The 22,308-nt window shown below is 37.6% G+C and overlaps 1 protein-coding gene across 12 annotated transcripts in view; it reads right to left on the bottom strand.

Moving 5' to 3' along the window:
- Positions 1-22,308, bottom strand: part of LOC149563505 (transcription factor EMB1444-like) — a 187,038-nt gene that overhangs the window by 42,786 nt on the left and 121,944 nt on the right. For all 12 annotated transcript variants that reach the window (XR_016364075.1, XR_016364072.1, XR_016364073.1 and 9 more), the window contains exons 5-6: positions 12,547-12,582; positions 12,386-12,445 (exon numbers count right to left, since the gene is read on the bottom strand). Coding sequence is in view for 8 of the 12 variants with exons in the window: in XM_089826725.1 (XP_089682851.1) it covers positions 12,386-12,445; positions 12,547-12,582 (96 nt within the window). In the remaining 4 variants the exon portion in view is untranslated. The remainder of the gene's footprint in view (positions 1-12,385; positions 12,446-12,546; positions 12,583-22,308) is intronic.

Below are 22,308 nucleotides of genomic sequence, written 5' to 3'. Positions count from 1 at the left end.
CATTGGGCGAATGCATGGAAAGATGTCAAAGGGCGCAACTGGCCTTAAATCCAAAGAAATGCAGATTCATGGTTTTGCAAGGAAAATTACTGGGACATATAGTCTGTAAGGAGGGATTGAAAACAGATTCAGACAAAGTCACAATGATAATGGAAATGCAGCCATCTACAAATGTAACGGAGGTAAAGTCATTCCTGGGACATAGGATATTATAGAAGATTCATTAAGAACTTCACCAAAGTATCATACCTACTGGACAATTTGACATGCAAAAGGGTACCGTTCAAATAGGCAAAAGAACAGGATGAGTCATTTGAAGGGTTGAAGGTACTATTGGCCACAACACCTATATTGGCGTACCCAGATTGGAACAAGGAATTTCATGTTCACATAGACGCATCCAATTATGCAATAGGAGCAACTTTGGTGTAGACAGGCAACCATGGGTTAGATCACCCGGTATATTTTTCCAGCCGACTACTGTCAAAAGTAGAACAAAATTACAATACAACAGAATGGGAAGCCTTAGGAATCGTCTACGCAGTGCAGAAGTTCCAACATTAGTTGCTAGAGACATTGTTCGTGTTTTATGTAGACCGTTAGGCTCTGTTGTACCTAGTGAGTAAACCTATCATCCAAGGAAGAGTTAGCCGGTGGCTACTTTTGTTGCAGGAATTCACCTTCAAGATAATTGCATGGCTTGGGAAGAATCATGTTAGCGCAAACCATCTATCGCGAATTAAAACAGGTGAACCAGCGAACGGAGTGAATGATGATTTCCCTGATGCACAGTTATTTCAAATTACACTACTGCCAAAATGGTACACGGGGATTGGGGAGTACCTTTCCACGGGACAGCCACCGAAGGAGATGCCACAAAATGAAAGGCAGAAATTAGTAATAAGGAGCCGTACATTTCAATTGATTAATGGATTACTATACAAAATGGGGCCTGATCAAATCCTGCGATGGTGTTTGTTAGAGGAGGAAATATCGAGAGTGTTGAAAGAAACACGAGGGTCCAGCAGGAGGACATATAGGCCCTGATACTACAACGCGAAAAATATTGCTAGCAAGACTGTAGTGGCTAACAGTGTACAATGACTCTCGCGAATGGGTCATCGGATGTGACATTTGCCAAAGGGCTAGAAAATCACTAACGAGAGACTTCATGCCGCTTAACCCCTCACATGCACAGGAATTATTCGAATGATGGGGATGGATTTCGTGGGACCTCTGAAAGTAAGCTGAATGCACCGATGCCAATATATAGTCGTAGCTATAGAATACTTAACGAAGTGGGTGGAAGCACGAGCTCTATCGGATATCTCAACACTTAGTACAGCAAAATTCATATATGAGCAAATAATCACTCAGTACGGGATTCCACTCTAGATAACGAGTGATCGTGGAGGGCATTTTGTCAATCATGTCATTAAACTATTAACGACGGAATTCAAGATATATCTCTCTATCCAACTTGGACTACCCAAGAGCAAACGGACAGGCTGAGGCTATGAACAAGATCTTGGTAGAAATCATTTACAAGTCATGTGTGGTCGAAGGTGAAGACTGGGAGGAAAAATTGCCCTCTGCCCTTTGGGCATATCGCACGACATACAAGTTGACAACGGGACACACACAGTTCCAATTGATATTTGGACAGAAGGCAGTGGTACGAGCAAAATTTACGATACCGAGTTTGAAGATTGAGTTGGAGAATAATTTAGGCAACATGGAAAGCCTGAGAGAAAGGTTGCATAATTTGAACAAACTCGAGGAGAGCGACTATTGGCACAATGGGCCACGGAGGTGACGTAGAATAGGTGCAAAGCGTGACATGATAAACACCTAAACCTGAACAAGTTCCAACCAAGAGAACTGGTGTTGAAGTATGACGGATGAAATGAAATCAAACCGGAAAAGTTTAAAGTCAAATGGGTCGGGCCATACCAGATGCGGGAAGTAGGTGATAACGGAGAAATAAAGCTATGGACGTTGGACAGGTAGGAAATTCTAGAAATGGTGAACAATTCGAAGCTAAAAATATACCATGCTAGAACTATTCCCGCGTTGACAAATAATGATGAGCAATAGTTACAAACAAATATATATTATAGATCACCGTACGGCCTTTTTAAGTGCTCCTCATGATCGAATGGTGTACATAATCAGGAATTAACACCGTACGGTCTTTTTATTCCACTGTACGGCGAACCAGGGTGAAGAGTACAACAGTATAACACCACCTGGCAAACACTATATGGTAAATAAACGTAAGGCAGAGGATGTAATCGCTGTACGACCATCTTATATTATATGTTGGGCACCGTACTTAATTAGAAGTAGGCGAGGGGTTGATGAAACCACCGCACGGCAATTTGATGATGCGCGACGTACGGTAATTTGAAGCAAACGATGGGTTGCCAAAAGCCACCATATGGCCCGACAGAACAATTAAAACTTGTGGTGTACGAAGACAAGGAGTGGGGATGCAAATAGAGGCCGTCTGGCTGGTGGCGGCAAGACAAGCATATTAGACTCAGGCCGTACGATGTAAAGGAAGGAGGATGGGTAAAGGGAAAGGACCATATGGAGTATAGAGTGGTGAGGAGAAAAATAAAGCCTGTACAGTAGCAAGCCAAGGAAAACCTATTAAGGGCAGTCCGTATGGCAGAAAGGCCAGACCGAACAATAGAAAGGAAGAAGGCGAGTAAGGAGCACAGACCGTACGAGGTACGATGATGGAGAACCAGAGTAAGAAGAGATAAAACGAGTACCGTAGGATCATCAGAAGGGAAAAAAAACAGGGAAGCATATGACCAAGGCATGAAATATAGAAAGAGCCATTTTCGTACACCGAGTAGGGAGCCACTTTACTGGACGGCTGAGACAATCACAAGAGGAGATATCATTCAGTAAGAAAATGTTGTAGCCGTACAGTAGAAATCGGGCTGTATGGACACCAAGGAAGGAGAAGAATTTGCGTACAGAGAAATAACTGACCTAACTAAGCAGAAGAATAAATAGTGTCTGCAAGCAAGAGAAAGTGGAAAAGAGAATTGTAAAAATCTACAGCTAGGAAAGGCATGAAAATGTTGACTACAGGTAACCAGAGTGAAGGCACCAATAACAGCAACAAGTAGAAGCGTAAGGCACAAGCACCGACAACTGCTGAAATCACACCACAGAATATAACATTCGAAAGACTGAGCGGTATTGACTGTAGGAAGTGGTGGTAGGAAACTCCTGACAATCATCCAGTAAAAGCCAACATTAGAAGGGCACAAATGGAATGGGCAATTCGAACGCCTGTTTTTTGCATTCGGGACTACGAGGGTGCCCTGCACACCATGATCGAGACTTATGGTAGGGCCTCTTGAAAAAGCACATTTCCATACCTAGGAAGAGACCTGGTAGTTTCATTCAAAGCAACAGATTTCACGCGTGTGTTTGGCATACCAAGGCTGCAAGGAAAAAAGGTATAGCCCAAGAAGATTACCAAGGAGGTAAAAATGTTTTTGATCATGCTAGTATGTGGAGACATGGCTGAAGTAGAACAGAAAGTATTGGTCGAAACATCAAAAGGTAGAGGATTGAAGGAAACAGATATTCAAGAGAGACCGTGGCAATGCCTGATGGATTTAGTCAAGAGCAGACTTCCTGGATCAAGTAGGGCATTTGATATCTCCTTTCCACAGGTATCCATGATGAATGGCATAATAGATGGGAAGGTGTATGATTGGGCATTTGTGTTGGCTGAAGGCATGCATTAATTTATGACACTCCAGCATAAGACATTTTATATGTCGCATTATGCATAGGCCTCTTTCTCGATGCTACAATGCAGATGATTCCAAAAGATAGGTTAGAGGTGAGACCTGGACCATTAGCCCCCGGGGAACCTCCTATCATGCGGTGGAAACACTTAGACTCAGCCAGTAGGCAAAAGGGCACTACAGGGCAGAAAAGATCCTAGCTAGACACAGGAGGTGATATGGACAGTGGTGGGCAGGAGACATCTTCCAAGGAGAATAGCACAAGAGAGGAGAAAGGGGAAGACGATGATGAAGAGGTTGAGATTGTCACAGCCACCCCCTTGTTATTTTCGCACCCTACACTGTCCGCCACTTTCTGCCTAGTCCCAACAGGTGTGCACATGGCACATATACCAGGGTTTGGACAGACACGACAGCCAATAGTGATGACTGCAGCACCACAATAGGCAGTTATAGTAGCTGCACCCTGGCAGCACGGGGTAAGACCTCCCCCAGTCCAACCGATCAGACCAGCAATTGGGTTTGCCGTGCGGTTTGCATGAGTGGTAGCACCCGTCAGCCGAGAGAGTATGCTAGCTCTTGCCGAAGCACTACCAGTAACAAAAACCATGACACCTACCGAAGCACAACTAGTAGCAGAAATTGTGGCACCTACAGCAGAGGGTGTACCAGAGGAGAGAGAGGAGACTACCATGGCAGTACCCGAACTACCAATACCAGAGATAGCAAAGAGCCAGAATAACTTGGTGTACACTTGGATGTAGTCGGTTCGGATGCAGTAATTACAGTGGATTCAGCACTCTTAGCATCACTTGAGCGAGATAGGGAGAGTAGAACTCAGACGTTGAGTACCTACTTAAGTACGCGGTTCCACCGTACTCCAATACCTCGGATGGCCTACATGCAGACACCTATGCGAGATGAAATTTCGAAGGAAAACACTCAACAGGCACAGAAAACGGAGCCAATACAGGATGTGGGACCATTACATAGCGCTATTGAGCATATGGCGGAAGTAATAGAAAAGGTTGTGGGGGTACTAAGAACACCCAATGACGTCAGAAGCAGTGGAAACATTCTTTGCTGATATAGCCGCTCTAGCGACTTGGGCTCGACATTGTGGCATCTGCAGAGGTGCAGGCTTTAGATTCAATGGTGAAGGAGCTGGAGGGAGTGGTATCTTTCATGAGATCAGGATGCTCAACTGCCTTTATAGTAAGCTTTGAGGATAGAGGTTGGCCAACCGTGGAAACTACAAAAATGCGTCAGGATTGGGTGACACGAGGAGTCTGGACTTGGGGAGCCGGATAGAGACATTGACTCAAAAGATTGTGCAAATATACATGGAGGCATATTACACCCTTCGGAGGAGCCAGGTAGATCAGGCAGCAGTTGAGAGGGCTCGGGAGGAGTCCGTTGCCAGGTTAGCCGTGGAAAGGGCGACATGGGAATCCAAGAGGGCAGCCTTGCTAGAAAAATAGAGTCAATTACAACAACTGGCAGCAAAGAAAGAGAAGCTAGCAGATGAGAAAGAAAAGGAATTGGGAGCGATTGCTGGGATGATGCAGTCAGCTTTGGAGCTTCAGATGGAAGAGGAAGCCAAATTTAAAGTTCGAAAGGAGCAAGTCTACAAGCTATGGGCAGAGCTGAGTGAACTGAGAGCACGGACACCTACCACGCCAGGTACCCATCCCCCTGCCTAGTATCTGTGTATTGATGTAATTAGTTGTGCAATTTTCAATTTTTGAGTTTTGTAATTGTCGTCCGGAGACGACTTTTCTTTTTTGTGGGAGACAATGTTGTCAATAAAATTATAAAATAGCCGATAGGTAGATTAGCATATTGTCGGTGAAGTTATAAAGTAGCCGACGGGGTTGAGTCACCCATTCGGAATGGTATATGTACAACTTTGTATCATTGTTGTAAGCATCATTGAAAGCACTATGTAATCCCTTCGGCATATATGCGAATAATAGCTGGAGTACTATTGTGTTACATGTTCTTGTCTATTGTTTGTATGCATTAAACTATTTACCCCATACGGTAAACAACATTGAGGTAATATATGGTCATGTGTTTATCCTCCCTAGCTAAGAGGAAGTGTTGATGTTTGGTAGCTTCAATTGGATACACTATGAGACTAAAGCGCAAAAATATATATATTAAGTATATGAGATATTGTATAATTAAATAATCATTTGTTATTATATTAATTAGATAATAATGGATAAACATGTCTCATGAGGAGACATGTCTCTCCATGTCTCTTCCTTAATATAAATAATAGTGATATCACTGCCATTGGAAAACACATACTTTGAATAGGCAGTGCTTAGTACATTCGTATCAATTCATGAAATTCAACATTATTAATAAAGTGCAATTTTGTTAATAATTAAATAACATTAACTAAATCTAATAAACTCATTTCCATAAGTCAACTAGAAATCAAAATGTTTGCTGCATATACCACTTACCCAAGTTCCCTAACAAAAATAACAACTCTGTAAATATAACATACTATAAATTATAAGTCCCTGAATATTTGCTCAAGCCCAAGATGCCAAGGCTCAACACTACAAACATAGCCCGTTCACGTGCCCTGCTATAATGAGAAATCCTATCATTTCTAAAATAGTCACTATCTATAAATAGTAAGTATACCAAATCACACCAAACAAAGAGCCATGCTGAACACTTTTGTAATCTGGAAGGGAATTGTGACCTCTAACAATAAACTACGGTGAGCTTAAATGGGGACATTACACTGTCTTTTGGAAATGTTAAATGTGTAGTTTTGTAATAATAAAATAAGTTAACATGTAATTATGGTTAGTCCTAATAGTTGGTGGTTACTTGGTAGTTGTCGATTGTTGGCATTCTCAACCAATGTTGGCCCAACTTAATAGATTTTGTTTACTTGCAGTCAAGTGTCATGACCCCTCCCAAAGATAATCCTATCATTATAATTGGATAAGATTCAATAATAATTCATACACTATTATCGATTATTTCCAAAAGAAATAATATTGATATAGATAAATATCTATGATCTATTTTTAATAATATAAATTATTATTCATAATAACTCTACTTAATTGTTCATAATAGTATAAATTACCATTCATAATAAGTTATTTATAATAACATAAATTATCATTCATAATTATTTATATTTTTCATTATCATAATATATATGAATTTATTATTACATAAATGAATTCATAATAATATAAGATAGATAAATATATGATATAAGTACATATATTGATATATTTAATATAATATGATAATATAATAATCTATAAGATATATATTATTAATTATAGGTAATATCAAATAACAATAATAATGAATATTATGAGATAACATACTCAAGGATAATGTTATGTAATGCAAATATAAATAAATAAATAACATATAAAGCAAATATACTATAATATTAGAAATAATAACATTACTAAATATTATATGGTCAAGTCTAACATCATAATATTATCATATATTATAATATATGATATTACGTGAAGTCTAAAACCTAACCACATTATATTAATTAGATATATTAAAACGTATGAAAGGATGTGACTCTTACAATGAAAATATACATATATTGAATAAACTCTAGGAAAAGAGGATCAGAGAGAAGATTATAAAAATCATCAGAGAAAATAGAATGCAAAGGATACAAATAAGAGATTAAGTCGGAAATAAACGATGGACCCCAAATCGGGTTCATTAAATCAAGGACTTCACACATGAAGTTCCTAAATATGTTGCATGTATGGTAAGTTATAATAGAGAGATTTTGGGAATGTGATTGCAAGTAATTAAAATTATTCTATTTTGTGCAATTATTATATTATTTCTATTGATTATGCAAATCATTCAAACATGATATCTAAGTAAGCATTTGACATAAATTGTTGTTCGAATTTAGCAACGTATAAATGATGAGCAAGAATGATGGCAATGTCAGAAGTGAACTTGTCAACAAACTTATACAAGTCAACAAGGAACAAGAAGATCAACTTACATAGGACCTAGTAAAATTGTGGGACATCTCACTGAAGGAACATGTTCATTGTTTCCAAAGAAGTTGACAGTTAACTTGTCAACAAACTTATACAAGTCAACAAGGAACAACAAGATCAACTTACATAGGACCTAGTAAAATTGTGGGACATCTCACTGAAGGAACATGTTCATTGTTTTCAAAGAAGTTGACAGTTTGTTGTAAAATTGTCAAGGCTTATTGCCCACCACTTTATTATCCTTCAAGACTTGCAAGCTAAAAGCGATCAAAAGCAACAATGGCAACTAACGCTCTAATGGTACGAAGAAAGGAATTGGTAGTTAATGTTACGACTCAACACTCACACTCCATTTTGGCCACTTGGTCTAATGGCAATCTATTGATGGGGGTTTTGTTCCACTAAAACATGGAGAATCAAATACTTAACGTTTCAAGGAAAAACACCAAATACTCAATCCTCTCTGGAATAAAGACACTTTTTACACTAAGACAACATTGAAAGATCATAAGGCGACTCCAAGGTTCATTCTTAAAGTGGATACTCATTGCGTTGACAAGATGTGATTTGCTCGATCGGTGAAAGGACTTAAAGACTTCTTTTTCCAAGATTTGTCAACTTACTTCTAAAGATTTGACCTCACAATGTGCAATGAACATATATTTTGGTTTTCAACTTTTGAGATTCAATTTAAACTTAAACTTGCTAACTTCAACTACTTCTACTTAAAGATATAAGGAAGTGTAAATATACTTGGACTCTACTCTACTAGATGTAGTCTTGTCATTGACTTTATTCACCTAGTGCAAGCTTCTAAGTTGTGTTCAAATGATCTTTCACATCAATATTGCAATGTCCCTATTTTAGCTCACCTTGGGTTGTAGTGCGGATTAGCCTATCAATGACCTCGTAGGTTAAAGTCAGAGGGATAGAAGGTCTCAATTGGCATAACTAGAGGCAAATTCCCAATTAAGATTGTAGGAGTATTCAGGATTACTCTTCGTTGGATCAATTTGACAAACAATATTTATAGTAAGTGTATATTTCAAGAAAGTCAAGATTCTTATATTTAGCAGAGCACTCAAATGGGTCTGTGCTAGTGTTGAGGATTTGACAACCTTGGCTTGAGCAATTATTTGGAGACTTACTATTATTGTAAGTCAACTATGTTTGTGTTGCTACTTTTGACACTACACTTGGACTTGATATTAGTAGTGGTCATTAGTTAATTAAGTGGTATAAGTTTACTAGCTCAAGCTCATGATATTAATTATTAATAAAGTTTTCTTTAAACAACCTTTAGTTATAAAGGCTGTTATAAGATTAATTAAATGAATGAGGGCCACAAACATTAATAGATACTATTAAATATTTATTTGAAGAATGACACCCAAGACTTAGGAGCTTGCTAAGTCAAAGCATGGAAACAAATAAAAGAAAATATAATGATCATCAAAGTGCCTTATTTGTGAAGTCTCATGCTTTAAGTAGGTTGGAGATATAAAAGCTAATGCAAGAAAATTGGACCATTATATTGAGTCTTGACATATGAAAATTGCTTGTTTTGAGAAGTCTCTAGAGTTCGTCCAAGGGTTTTAGCATTTGCTTGGATAATCGTGAAATCTTCTAGTTTTGAGCATTTTGTAGCTGAAAGACCCAATAAAACTGTGCATCTATGAGATGGCTTCATCCAGGAGTCATTAATGAGTTTGGATTTTGTAATGCTCATGAGCCACACAACTCCTTAGCAACAACACCAAACACCAATTTTGTCCCTCAATTTTCTTGTGTCCATATGAACAAGAACTACCGTGTTTAGAACCTATGATTTGTGCTTCAAATAATCTCCTCCAATCCGCATATGATTTGACTGAAATAATATTTCACTTGGCTATATGACCTTTGTATAATTGTCGTATAGTAAATAGGTTTGTTGAACAGTAAATGCCTATTGTACGGTGAATAGATGTTCGTACAATGGTTTGGATGTCTTTCGTAAAATGAGTTTGGATGTTGTACAATATGCCTGTGATGGTGCGATTACTTCTCACTTTAGCATACCGAAAAGGGTTGTATGCAGTTGCCTTTCTCTTAATGAGTGAAAATGTCGAATTCACCTAGATACGATATCAATCAGACGCAAGTGTTAGGATAGTTGCATAGAACAATGATGCACCAAAAAGAACACAAGCTCAAACATTTGCATAGACAATAGAAAATTGCATTCAATAATGATAGCATTTCAACTTATAATAATCTTAGATTGACAACAAACAGAATAGGGTGAGGAGCTACTCCACCGAAACTGCAAATGCCAAGTAGGGATGGTCTTTCACCACCAAAACAGCAAAATGTTGAACTCCAATTGGAAAATCGCACATAGAAAAACAATATCCAATTCATATACCTACAACAACAACTAAGTTGACCTTATATATGGCTTCAGGAAAACTCTCTGAAGGATATCAAAAAGTGCCAATACGGCCAACACGCTACCAACAATAAAATTAAAAAAGGGCCCGAGAGATTATAAATTTAATTTTGGGGCCATACATACAAAATTAATTTAAAATTAATTATTTGATAATATTGAGGACATTACAGTCCTCTCAACCCAAGAATTTCTTATCCTCAAGCAATTTCGGGCCTGCATTCTCCAGAAACTACTAAACTTCCCAGGTGGCATCCCCCATCAATAGATTCTTCTATTGCACAAGGAGTTCCTTGACTGTGTGCAACCTCAACTTCTTCTCTTTGACATTGATGATTTAAGCCAGTTCTATAATTAATTTCCCTTCTTTGTCAATGGCTGGTAGTTCCTTCGACATCGTGACACATTGCCTAATGCCCTTTTCGAGGCACAACACATGAAAAACATTGTGAATTAGAAATCCCTCAAAAAGTTCCAACTCATAAGCAACTTTTCCCACTGTCCAAACCAGTATGTAGTGTCTATAGAAACACAACTTAAAACTTCTTCTTTCCACATCTCTTCAAGGAGGATTGTTTTTACATACCTAATATCTTCTACTAAATCTGAGACCTCTACAGGTTATCCTTGAGAGATCTTAGGATATTCAAACCCTCTTGGATCCAATATTTGGCCCTCATTGCGTGATTGTCACCTAACACTAGATCCATGAATGATGAAGGTTTATAACCATATAAGGCTTTGAAGGATACCATATGCATCAATATATGGCAGGTGGTGTTGTAACAATGCTCAACCAAATGTAACCAACAGAACCATGCCTTCTAGTGTGCTGAAAGATAGTTCCTGAGATAACCCTCCGACTATTTGTTCAGAATCTTTGTCGATCCATCTGTCTATGAGTGGTAACTCATGCTTAGAGACAACTCTGTTCGTGTAACCAAAATAATACATCCTAATGGTGCTGAAAAACAACTATCTTGTCACTTATTATGTTCTATGAAAGACCATGCAAGTGAAATACCTCTCGAAAGAACAACTTGACCACTTGAGTTGCTTGGCATCTAGAGGAGATGGCAAAGAAATGGGCATACTTGGCTAAACGATCTACCATGAGGAAAATACAATGCTTTCCTTTCACTTTGGGAAGTCCAATAATGAAATCCATCGATATGTTATCCCACTTTTGGTCAAGGATTGGCAACGACCAAAGCAATCCTCCAGGTAGGGTGTGCTCAGATTTGTTCTACTGGCAGGTGGAACATTCCCACATGTACTACAATACATTATTCTTTAGGCCCTTCCAAGAGAACCTTTCCAGTATTTGTATGTAGGTCTTTAGGTATCTCGAGTGTTCGACCAAAGGCAAGTTGTATGTTTCTTTTAGAATTCTTTCCTTCATCTTGGACTTGGGTACCATATAGATTCAATCCTTGTAGTAAATGATATCATCCTGCACTTGACCATCCATTACATAACACGCTGAGGTATTCTTGGAGTATTCAACCAACAAATATGCTTTTGAATCTATCGAAATTCGGGATAGAGAACACATGGCAGGCCTTCTTAACAGGGCAGTGACCACCACATTCCTTTTACCCTTCACATAATATCAAATCAAATGCTTTTACCCTACATATACAAAAAAATAAAAAATTGGTATGGCGAATAGCAATAAAATTTAAAACAATAAATCTAAATAGAGAAAATTAACTTCATAGCACAACTGAGTAGATCGGAGTGGATGCATTTCTTTTCAAATAATTAAAGACAAAAATCTGAGGAACTTTCTATGTTCAAGAGTAATGCTCATGATTCACAACATCTACGAAGACAAACAAGTCTTGAAAATTTAATATAAAATTCAACTTGCAATATAAGAAATACATTTCCAAAGTAGAATGCATGTAGCACAGGTTAATAAATCATGAATCAATCATTTACTAAATGACATTACTCATTCCAAAAGGCACTTCTCACTTCGTGAGTGTTAAAATCCTTTAATTCTGTTCTGTCTAAGATGGTTCAAGACAATTGTGAAATTTAAAAATTAAATGTCATTAATTGACTGCACATCAATGTATCTAATGGAAGTTGTAACGGAACTTCTTTTCTACACTCTATAAAGTCAAATCACTTACTAAATGTGTTGAGCCAAGTTGCATCACTCCATGGGGGTGTACACCTATTAGAGCAATTGTCTGCATAATACCAAATACATACAGAGCTAAACTAGTAAATCCATATATATTTTTGAGGCGTGAAATTAAATGAAACTAAAAAACTAAGCTGTCAAACACACCTTAATCCCAGCTGCAAATTGATTCTGCCATCCAGCCTGTGATTTTTAGATACAAAATTAGATAACAACTGATTTGACATAGAGTATGTTTATATCTACTGAGACTATAAGTCTCACACTTGTATTTTCTTCCAGCCAATCAAAGTGATAGCAAAAACATCAGGATTCCATGTGAAGGATCATAATTTCTGGCAACACATTTCAACCAAAAAGTATCTAATTTGAGTGCATTAACAAAACAAGCAAAAGATCAAACTATATTCAACAAGGTTGATACCACAGAATAAATGAAAAACTATATAGAAAAATAATAGATACAGAATGCAAAAAAAGTATCAGTGTACCATATTTAGTAGATGGTGGTCAGTCTGCTAAAGTGGGAATTTCACAGAATAAGATCAGAGAGATTTGGGAAAGCTTCTAAATCAATGCAACAGATGCAAAATCCATATTATCGACAACCATGGCAAAATTAGTAAACACACACACACACACACAGATATATATATATATATATATATATATATATATATATATATATATATATATATATATATATATATATATATATATATATATATATATATATATATATATATATATATATATATATATATATATATAGAGAGAGAGAGAGAGAGAGCCTTTACTAGCTTAAAAATAGCATATTTAAAAACAAATCCTGCCATCTGCTATTAATTAAATGGATTTATTTTCTTGATGCACTTCAAAGGAACCCTCTTGCATATTTACTGCCATTCTCGTTTGTAATGGGGCATGTAAGGATCACATATTGTTAAGGAAAAGAAAAAGATCTTAGATTGCAAGTCACTTGTTCTTTTCTTGGTATGGATGTGTCATAAATGCTTCAATTTTATTCACAGCTGAAGCACAATAATCTTAAATGGAGAATTGTTGTACAAGTCCTGATTTTCTTCAACACACTAATGTAAAAACTCTCTTGTTCCTTGAAAGTGTCAATATCCTCCCTCAATTTATGAATGTCTTCATACTCATAAACCTACATTCCTCAAATAAATGGTGTTTCTGATTTCCCTTGTGATTCATAAACAGTCTAATTTTATGTTGTTATGATATTCATGAGGCATACCCAGTTTGCTATATAACTGTCAGACAAAAGTAATAAATTAGAAAATGATCATACACAGTTAGCGCTGAAAACTTGTGGTATAAAAGAAAACTGTAGTTCTTTAAAAGAGAATTTCGCAGTAGAGTGAACTGCTGATCTATAAATGGTTCTACTCATTGCTAGGCTACTTTCCGTGTGACTGAACACTAACTTGAAAAGCATCAGTTGTGGTCTGAGCTGTTAGTCTATTGCACTGCATTGGTAGCATAGAATTTCAGTATTTTAACTTTACATGATCCACCTATATCAACTATATTGGTGATTAAAAGATTTTTGTACATTGATCCCCTATGGGTTGAATAAATTTAAAAACATTCCTTGAAATTGTACAAGCCAGATTTGTAGTCTTTGGAGGTGCGTCATGAAGAAAACTTGCTGTGCATCATGATTACTACTCCATAGATTTAGAATTTTCTGTCAACAAAGTGAGAATGGAAAACTAAAAATTAAACATTCAAGGCTCTAATACTTGTTTATGTGAATATTTTTATAGTGGTTATGTATTGAAAGAGAAGGTATTTTATTTATTTAGAGGTTCTGTACACCGTAACAAAAAGGAGGAGATAGATTATCTTTGTCCTGTAGAAATTTATTTTTTGTTGAATGCTATGTTGTATTCATGAAAAATTAAATCTTTAATCCTTGTAAAATACTAAGAAATATTTTTAACGATTGTATTTTTGATAGAAAATGTATTTTACTTCTTCCAGCTATAGTGTAAAGTTTCTGCAAATTCTGTACCTTTTAAATCAGACTTGTAATCTATCCTTGGTTGCTGAAAATGAACTTTTTAATAATCTGAAGTATGGAGAAGTTGTCTGCTTTTATTCTGAACTGAAAGTTATTTATCTCTGCAATAAATTCAACTGGGTATTATTGCTTGAGGGAGCAGACTCGTTAGTGATGGGGACACAACCCACGAACAGAATGGAAACAACAGAAAAGGGAAATTATATTAACTGAGAAAATAAGCTAGTACAACCAGTACCGGAAAATAAACTTCAAAACATGCCCTAAGGGCTTACAATAGCATAAATCTGGAGAATATTTCTCTTTTTAGCACCTCCTCTCAAACTCCACTCCGAACTGCCTTTTACAATGCCAGAAATCTCCTTAAATAGACCCCGGAGGGTTAAGGACTAGGAGTACATTCTAGAAAGTGCTAGTAGGCATCCACCGACAAAATAGAAGGTTCCAGAAGCTGCATTAGAAGTCGGTGCAAATCTAGAAGAATCCAGAAACGGTAGCTGAACTTCCGGGAGGCATAACTTTTGAACCGTAGCTCCGATTGACGAACCGTTTACATTTTCGGAAAGCTCTCGAAGCGCTCTATAGCCCTATGGACAAGCTTCGCTCGTCCCCCATTTTTCGAACCTTTTCGAGGTCATTTAATGCCCCAAACCTGACTTTGAAGCATTCTTAGGAGGTCTCCAAAACCCGAAAAACTGCAATAACTTTCAAACCGTGGGGCCTATTGACCTGATTCTTTTTCTGGAATGCTCTAAATCATGATTACATTCATCTGGCCAATTCACACCTTCTAGTTTACCGAAATGATGGCCCAAATACATGCTCCTATTTTTTTCGGGATTTTCAAACGCACTGATAGTTGAACTATGAGAGTTGGAACCTTTATTTGAGCCAAATGGGTATCCAAAAATGTAAAGACATGAAACAGAAACTAAGTCTAAGTACATTTTTTTGGGTGACACAGGATTGCCCTTATACCTCTGGATGCTCCTGCATCAGTTAGTCTTGTGTGTCCTCAAACTGCAATAATTCCCACCATTAATATCATGACGAAAGGGCATGTCCCTCAAAGGGACATGATCCTTCCTAGGTCGGTTTTATACACCTTTACAGAAATCGGCGACTTTGAAGGAGATGATTAAAGGTAAACATAACTAACATACTATGTGTTGGTAAACAGATTGTTCTTCTTCTTTTCCTCTTTTTATGCGCCCAAACTTATAACGAAGAACAACTTTACACAACAGTTGGGAAACCGTTTCTAAGAATATCTAGTTTCCCTCTGAATTGAGGTACAGCTCCCTATGTGAATGATGTTCAAGGAATTATGTTTTATTCCTAAGACTAATGTGGGGTATGCTCTTAACCCGAGAGCAGAAGAGGCAAACCGAATTAAGCCTAACTAGAACTTAATTCAGGCAAGAAATACTTCTAATTACTGAAACAGATTCACGTATCCACACCTCTTATGAATCCATAAATCTATTCGCATAAGACTAGAACAAATTAAAATTTAAATCTAGACTACAACCGATAGATCAGGAAAAATTAACAAAATCCTTTCATCAAATGAATTATAACAATACTTATTACATTCATTTGTATTCCGCAAAATAGGGGAAATGAAACTCTGTTCTTCCTTAGTTTTTTGTAACAAAGAAAGGAAATACTAACTAATCACAATACCTACTGGAATGGAAAATGATTGAAACAAAGTGCCATTCAATTGTCTCTGCAACAAATAGTACTTCACACCAAAATTTTGCCGACCTTTGATTAATCATTGAATTTCATACATATAGGATTTGAGAGATGACCGTTACAATGGGAATGTTAATCGGTTCATCTTCTCTTGATGACAAATGGCAAGATGCCAATTTATCATATCAAAATATTAACAAAGATTTCAAAATTTACAACAGAAAATGAAAAAGGGGGGAATCTGAATCACTTGGACTTCTTCCCCTTTTCAGTTTTTGTCCTATATGTTTTAGCAGCCACCATGATGGGAATCAACTCTTCATGATTGGGTACTTGCACGTTGGTGAATCTCAAAAGCCACCTTGAATGCTCTAGAGCTAATTTTTTTATTTCACTTAGCTGACTTGCCACTTCTTCGGCAGCCACGTGCACGCATCCACAAAGTGTTTGTAGTTCTGTTACCCTATTTTGACTGCTTGAAGCTATCCCAGACAGGTTACTTAAATATATAGAAAAATTATTCTTCATCACTTCTATATTAATAAAGGATTTCCCTTGTCCACTGGTTTGTGACTCAGTGTGCAATCCTCGCATAAGCTCAAATGCTCTGTCCTGGGCCTTCTTCACTTTGTCCCCTGTTTCCCTGAGTCCTTTCTCAGCCTCTTGAATCATTTCCATCTTGAACTGCATACTTTGGAGCCATTCATTCAGAGGTTCATTTCCCTTCTTGAGAATCTTTGCTTCAATTGCATCCTTTGCTTTCATCTGAATAATCATCATTAGGAGAGAAAGACATTCTATGCATCTCGCTCTTTCTCCAGCCAAGGTATTACTGTTAGACGTAATATTATCCTTTTCAATTTCTAGCCGGAGGATAATATTCCCAACTTGATCGATTAGGGAAACTCCATCTACATTGAGTTTCTCGATCCATTCCTTTCCAATCTGACCAAAATGCCTATCTTTCTGGAGCTATGATATGAAGGCTTGTACCTCTTCTGCTGAAGGATTTTCAGTGGCAGGCACACCAATAATAGTTGCCAATGGAACAACTAATTTCCTGATGAACCTTCTTAACTCTTCTATTTCAGCTTTCATTCTGATCTTTGATGACTTGAGGTTCTCCAGTTGCTCTTCTATCACTTCATTACTTGACTTCCATAGGCCTACTTTTGTATCATGTCTAGCCTCTCCAAGATCAATTGAATGCAGAGTGAAGTCCTCTAGCGTCATATCTTCGATTCTCCCCGCCTTGTTTGGTTTTGCTACCTCCATAGTTAAGTGCCCTGTTTCTAGATCTTGTCCCAATATTGACAAGGTCTTCTACTTTTAGCTTTTACTATGGCAGATCCTGAGCGAACTGCTTGAGGTACAACATCCTTTGAAAGAAAACTTTCATCTTTTCTTTTCCTCTTCTTCTCCAAAGTATCCTCGAGCCAAGACTCTGTACTAATCACTTTGGAGGCTGTTCCAAGTGATTCAATGCTGAACATTTTCTTCTTCACTGGAGTCGTTGTCGCTGTAGTTGCAGAAAAGGGAGTCTTTGGATCTCGAGAAAGAAGCCTAGATGAACCTAGAGCTTTCTCCTCTTCTTGAGTTTTCTTTGCAATTTCATCAAACTCAGTGGATTCGCTACTACTACTTTTATCATCTCCGATCTCTACTATTTGAATAGGAGAACCAGTGGACTTTAGAAAAGGAGCACTTACAGATGGTGTAGGGCTATGATGAGTGGATAAGACAAGGGCAACATGAGGAGATGGAGTTGGAGAAGCTTGAGGAGATGGGGGTAGAGTGGCATGTGGAGGTGAGACTGGAGCAGGAGATCCATCTTTCTGTTCTTCCGTTTCTTTTCAGCTTCAGCTTGAGCTCCAATGACTGGTAGTGATCCACCATGACAAGTTGGGGCTATTGGAACATTCTTCTCCACGGGTTGATCACCTCCGCCTGCAGATTGAGCTAGGCCTTGAGCAGGTGCAGTAGTAGCACTGGGTGTGGCACTTTGAGATGAAGCAGGAGTAGCTGCAGCTGGAGAAGCTTGAGAAGTTTTGCTCTTGCTCCAGCTTTTCTTAGCTGTCCACTCAACCCACTTCCCAGTCCTTTTGATAATTCTTGCCATCATGACATCGAAGTCTTCTTCTATGTCAACATATGGTTCGGAACTAATGGGAGTATTCCTCAACTTAGTCAAATATGTATTACTGTACATATTTTGACCATCATCTTCTAATCCCTCCACATCTAAATTTATACCATATGTCTTTACCTGATCAATTGTAAATCTGGCAAAGGCATGATCTCGACTCTCCAATTCATTTTTACAATCTGCCCAATAATCCTCCATGGTTGTCACATGTTTGATTACGCTTCCAATTTGGAGCACATCTCTGGCATATCCATTAGGATCAAACAGGGGCCTTACTGCTTCATACTCTTCCAATTTGTATTTACTCTCAAATGCTTTGAGTATATTCTTTGCATCTGATCTGGTTTCACAACTGTATGCTCCGACTTTTATAGGGAATTCATACCCTTTCTTCCTCAAGTTGGCGCTCAACACGTTCACTTGGATTGCTTGCCTCACTATCTCCACGAGCACGATCATATCATCTGGATACCTGGGCAGCTTCAGTGGAAATCCATCAAACGCTGCAAGATGCAAATAAGAAAATGATGAGAACTGAATGAAATAACTGTCAAATTGACCGATGGTCGCCATCACTTCTGGATTGAATCTCCGCTCTGGACACCCTTGGAGCTCCCTGCAAATCCTCATGGTGAATGCATCATTTACCCGGATGTATTCTGCATAACTATTCTGTAATTGCAAGCATGGATAAAACTCATAACTTTTTACATTATCAGGAAAATTCTCAATTCTAGGGAGTCCCGGCCACAATTGAAGAGAAGCCAACATGTATATCAAGAAAGAGGACATATAAAATGAATTATAAAACTTGGCTGCACTGAGAGCCCTAGAAAGATGCTCACTGACCTCATACGCCCAATCAATATACTGTGTGTTTGAGCAAATAACTTGCACCAAAAAGAAGTACTGCTCTACAAAATTAAAAGCTTCTACCTCACCTTTGAGTCGATGCAACAGAACCAAAATGTCAACAATTTCTGGTTTGAGGTCTGTGCCGAAAAGAGTTTTAGGGACTTTACTCTTAGCTCCCCTTGGCTTTTGAAACCAAGATTGCATGATCTCCCTCCTCCAAACCATCTTCTTCAAAGAGAACTCAGACATGGCTCCACTCATCGTTAAATCAGAGAACTCTCGTTTTGGAATCCGCAAGCAATTTACCACTGCTTGTCGATCAATTGAAATCAACACTGTTTGGTCAGGCAATAGAATCTGCCTTGTATCCGGGTTATAATGATTGATGCATTCCAAAATCAACTCTGGGGCTTGTATTGCTACAGGGAACCCAACTGCTTCCACTAATCCACTTCCCCGAAGTTTCTCCATTATGGGATGAACTGGCTCTGCTCTTAATCTCCTTTGAAAATCTTGCATATCATAAAAACCGAGTGAAGTATCTGTGATAGTCGACCACGCTGACTTAATTCCACGCAATCCATCAAAACCCGCAAATCTTGTTGCCATTTTATTTGATGTATGATAGCAAAAATTCAAACAATTGCAGATGATACAAGAAGCAACTCTGTAACTTTTAAAATTACTTGAAAGCACTATCCAATACAACAGTATAACAGTAAAACGGTAGTTTGAAAATCTGTTACTTCCCTCTTTATAAATTAACCCTAGATTTGCCCGTTGAATTTCATACATCGCGCCACACGAGCGAAATTAAGGGTAAATCCGTTGGATTGGTGGATGTAAAGGTTCTAATGGATTTATCTTTGTCTTTTCTCTGTTTCCGTTGGCTCAACGGTAACTCTCATTAATTACTAGTTTACTTTCTGTTTTCACCTATCTTCTGAAAAACTAAGAATGGAGTACTTCCTTGGGCAAAATCCGCTTAACTCAATTCTGCTTGTAAAAACCTTATCAATTCACTGATTTGCTTCTATTCACTTGCCCAAAATAATCTGCAATCAACTCACATACTTACCATGCTTGCAGGAATGATTTTTCTTCAAATGTGGAAAATGACCTTCAAGGGTAGAAAACCCACAACAGAGAAGCAGATTTCCGATTTTCCTCTTAAGCTTCCGCTTTTACCTTTCCACCTCAAGCACTTTACTAAAAACCTTCGCGAAACATAAAAGAGGCTTCGCGAGCGAAAAATGGGGCCCGCTAGTAACTTTACCTTTCTATTTAGGCCTTTGTGGAAAATTTACCTCTTGGGTCGAAGTCCGCCAGAGGAGCAGCTACTTTTGAGTTTTTCGACGATGCTTATCTTGATCATTTTAATAAGTTCTAAGTAATTTCTGCTATGAAAACATGATAATTCTGAATGATTTGACCATAATATGGCTTACCTTTCCTTGTTTAAGCCTACAGATAGTATTTATGTATCGCTGCAGAGTTTCACCTTCTGGGTGCGAAAACCCGCTATGGAGAAGAAGAAACTTTGTTTTTTGCCAATGCCCATTGTTTTACTTCTTCTGCCCTATTCACTTTATTTTAAGCCTCCGGAAAACACAAAATTGACTTCGCAAGTGAGAGATGGGACCCATTGGCTCTCTTAATTCCTTTACATACACTCTTCGAAAAACTGATTTCTGACTTCGGAATCCGCCACGGAGAAGCTCTTCTTGATTTTTCGCCGGTCACTACTCCGATTATTTTTTGGACTTTAAAATGATTTTTGCTGTGAAATCATGACATCAGCTGAATGATCTTTTCATAACATGATTCGCTTTACTTCAATAAAGCTTACAAATAGCATTCGCCAGCCATTTGCGGAAATTCACCTTTGAGGTGCGAAAACCCTGCTACAGAGAAGCCGGAACCTGCTTTTCCGCCAATTCAATTTCTCTATTTCCAAATCAAACGAGCTGCAAGAAAATCAATTGATGTTGCACAATTCGAGAATCCCCATCGAATATGGTTCTAAACTACCCTTTAAGGCTCACGACAATCAAGAAATACCCACCTGGACTATATGTGACACAAGAGAAGGGGAAAGATGAAAACCCGATGGAGAAACTCAACATCTAAAGAGGAAAGACCTATTGACCTGACTTGACAAAACATGACATTAGTTCGTTTTCCACTTTGCAAAATTTGTATATGGTGAAAAGTGGTGCAACACTATGCTAAGTTTAGTTAACATAATCCTATCCTAAAAATCGTCGCCCATCCTAGAGGTGTAAGACAAGTATATAATGTCTTCAAGTGATATTTAAAGGATGAAGATTTAGGTGTGGCCTGCACTATCAGATCAGCATATTATCACAGTTATAAACTTAACACTCCCTCTTAAGTTGATAATCATATTGACAGATAACATATCTAGCATCATCAATAATGATGAATAAGCATAGATTGATACTCTATATCTATCTGAATCTTCTCGAGCAAATGGCATCATAGAATACATGATACTAAATCATATAACTATCTTGTGATATGACTCATCACTTATACTAGTGATGTCAATATTGCACATAAAGCAACACACATAGGATAACATCCGAAGAATGATTAAATTCTTCATTTATCTAAGTTGTAACTCATACAAACTAGTAATCCTATATCACAACTTGATCTTGAGTTAAGATCTTCCAGAACACAGGATAAAGACTGAAGAATGAATTCTTCTTTTATCCAAGTTGTGATAAATAGGCATAGAAATGCTTATTTCACAAATGATCTTGAACTCACCTAGATCTAACAATAGTTTTGTATTGTTCAAATACATTATCTGAGGGATCATCATCTCTCATAATGTCTTTTTACAAGTATTAATTATCTTAGAGATCGTCACCTCTTAAATAATGGTGGAGCCCATAACAGTCAATACCTGACAAATAAAATTATTTTATTAATAATTTAAAGAATACAAATGGATTACAATTCAACCATACCAAGTTTTCTCCTGAAGTGATCTATCTTCACTCTAGATAGAGGTTTGGTGAGTATGTTTGATGTCTCATTTGCAATGCAAATGAATTCTAACTTTACATTATTTCTATCTACCATATCTCTTACATAATGGTAAGGAATTTCAATATGCTTGGACCTGTCA

The sequence above is a fragment of the Cupressus sempervirens genome, chromosome 4, assembly GCF_028749045.1.
Source record: "Cupressus sempervirens isolate cs-2001-9-10 chromosome 4, ASM2874904v1, whole genome shotgun sequence".
Taxonomy (NCBI): domain Eukaryota; kingdom Viridiplantae; phylum Streptophyta; class Pinopsida; order Cupressales; family Cupressaceae; genus Cupressus; species Cupressus sempervirens.
This window is presented reverse-complemented; position numbering and strand designations above follow the sequence as displayed.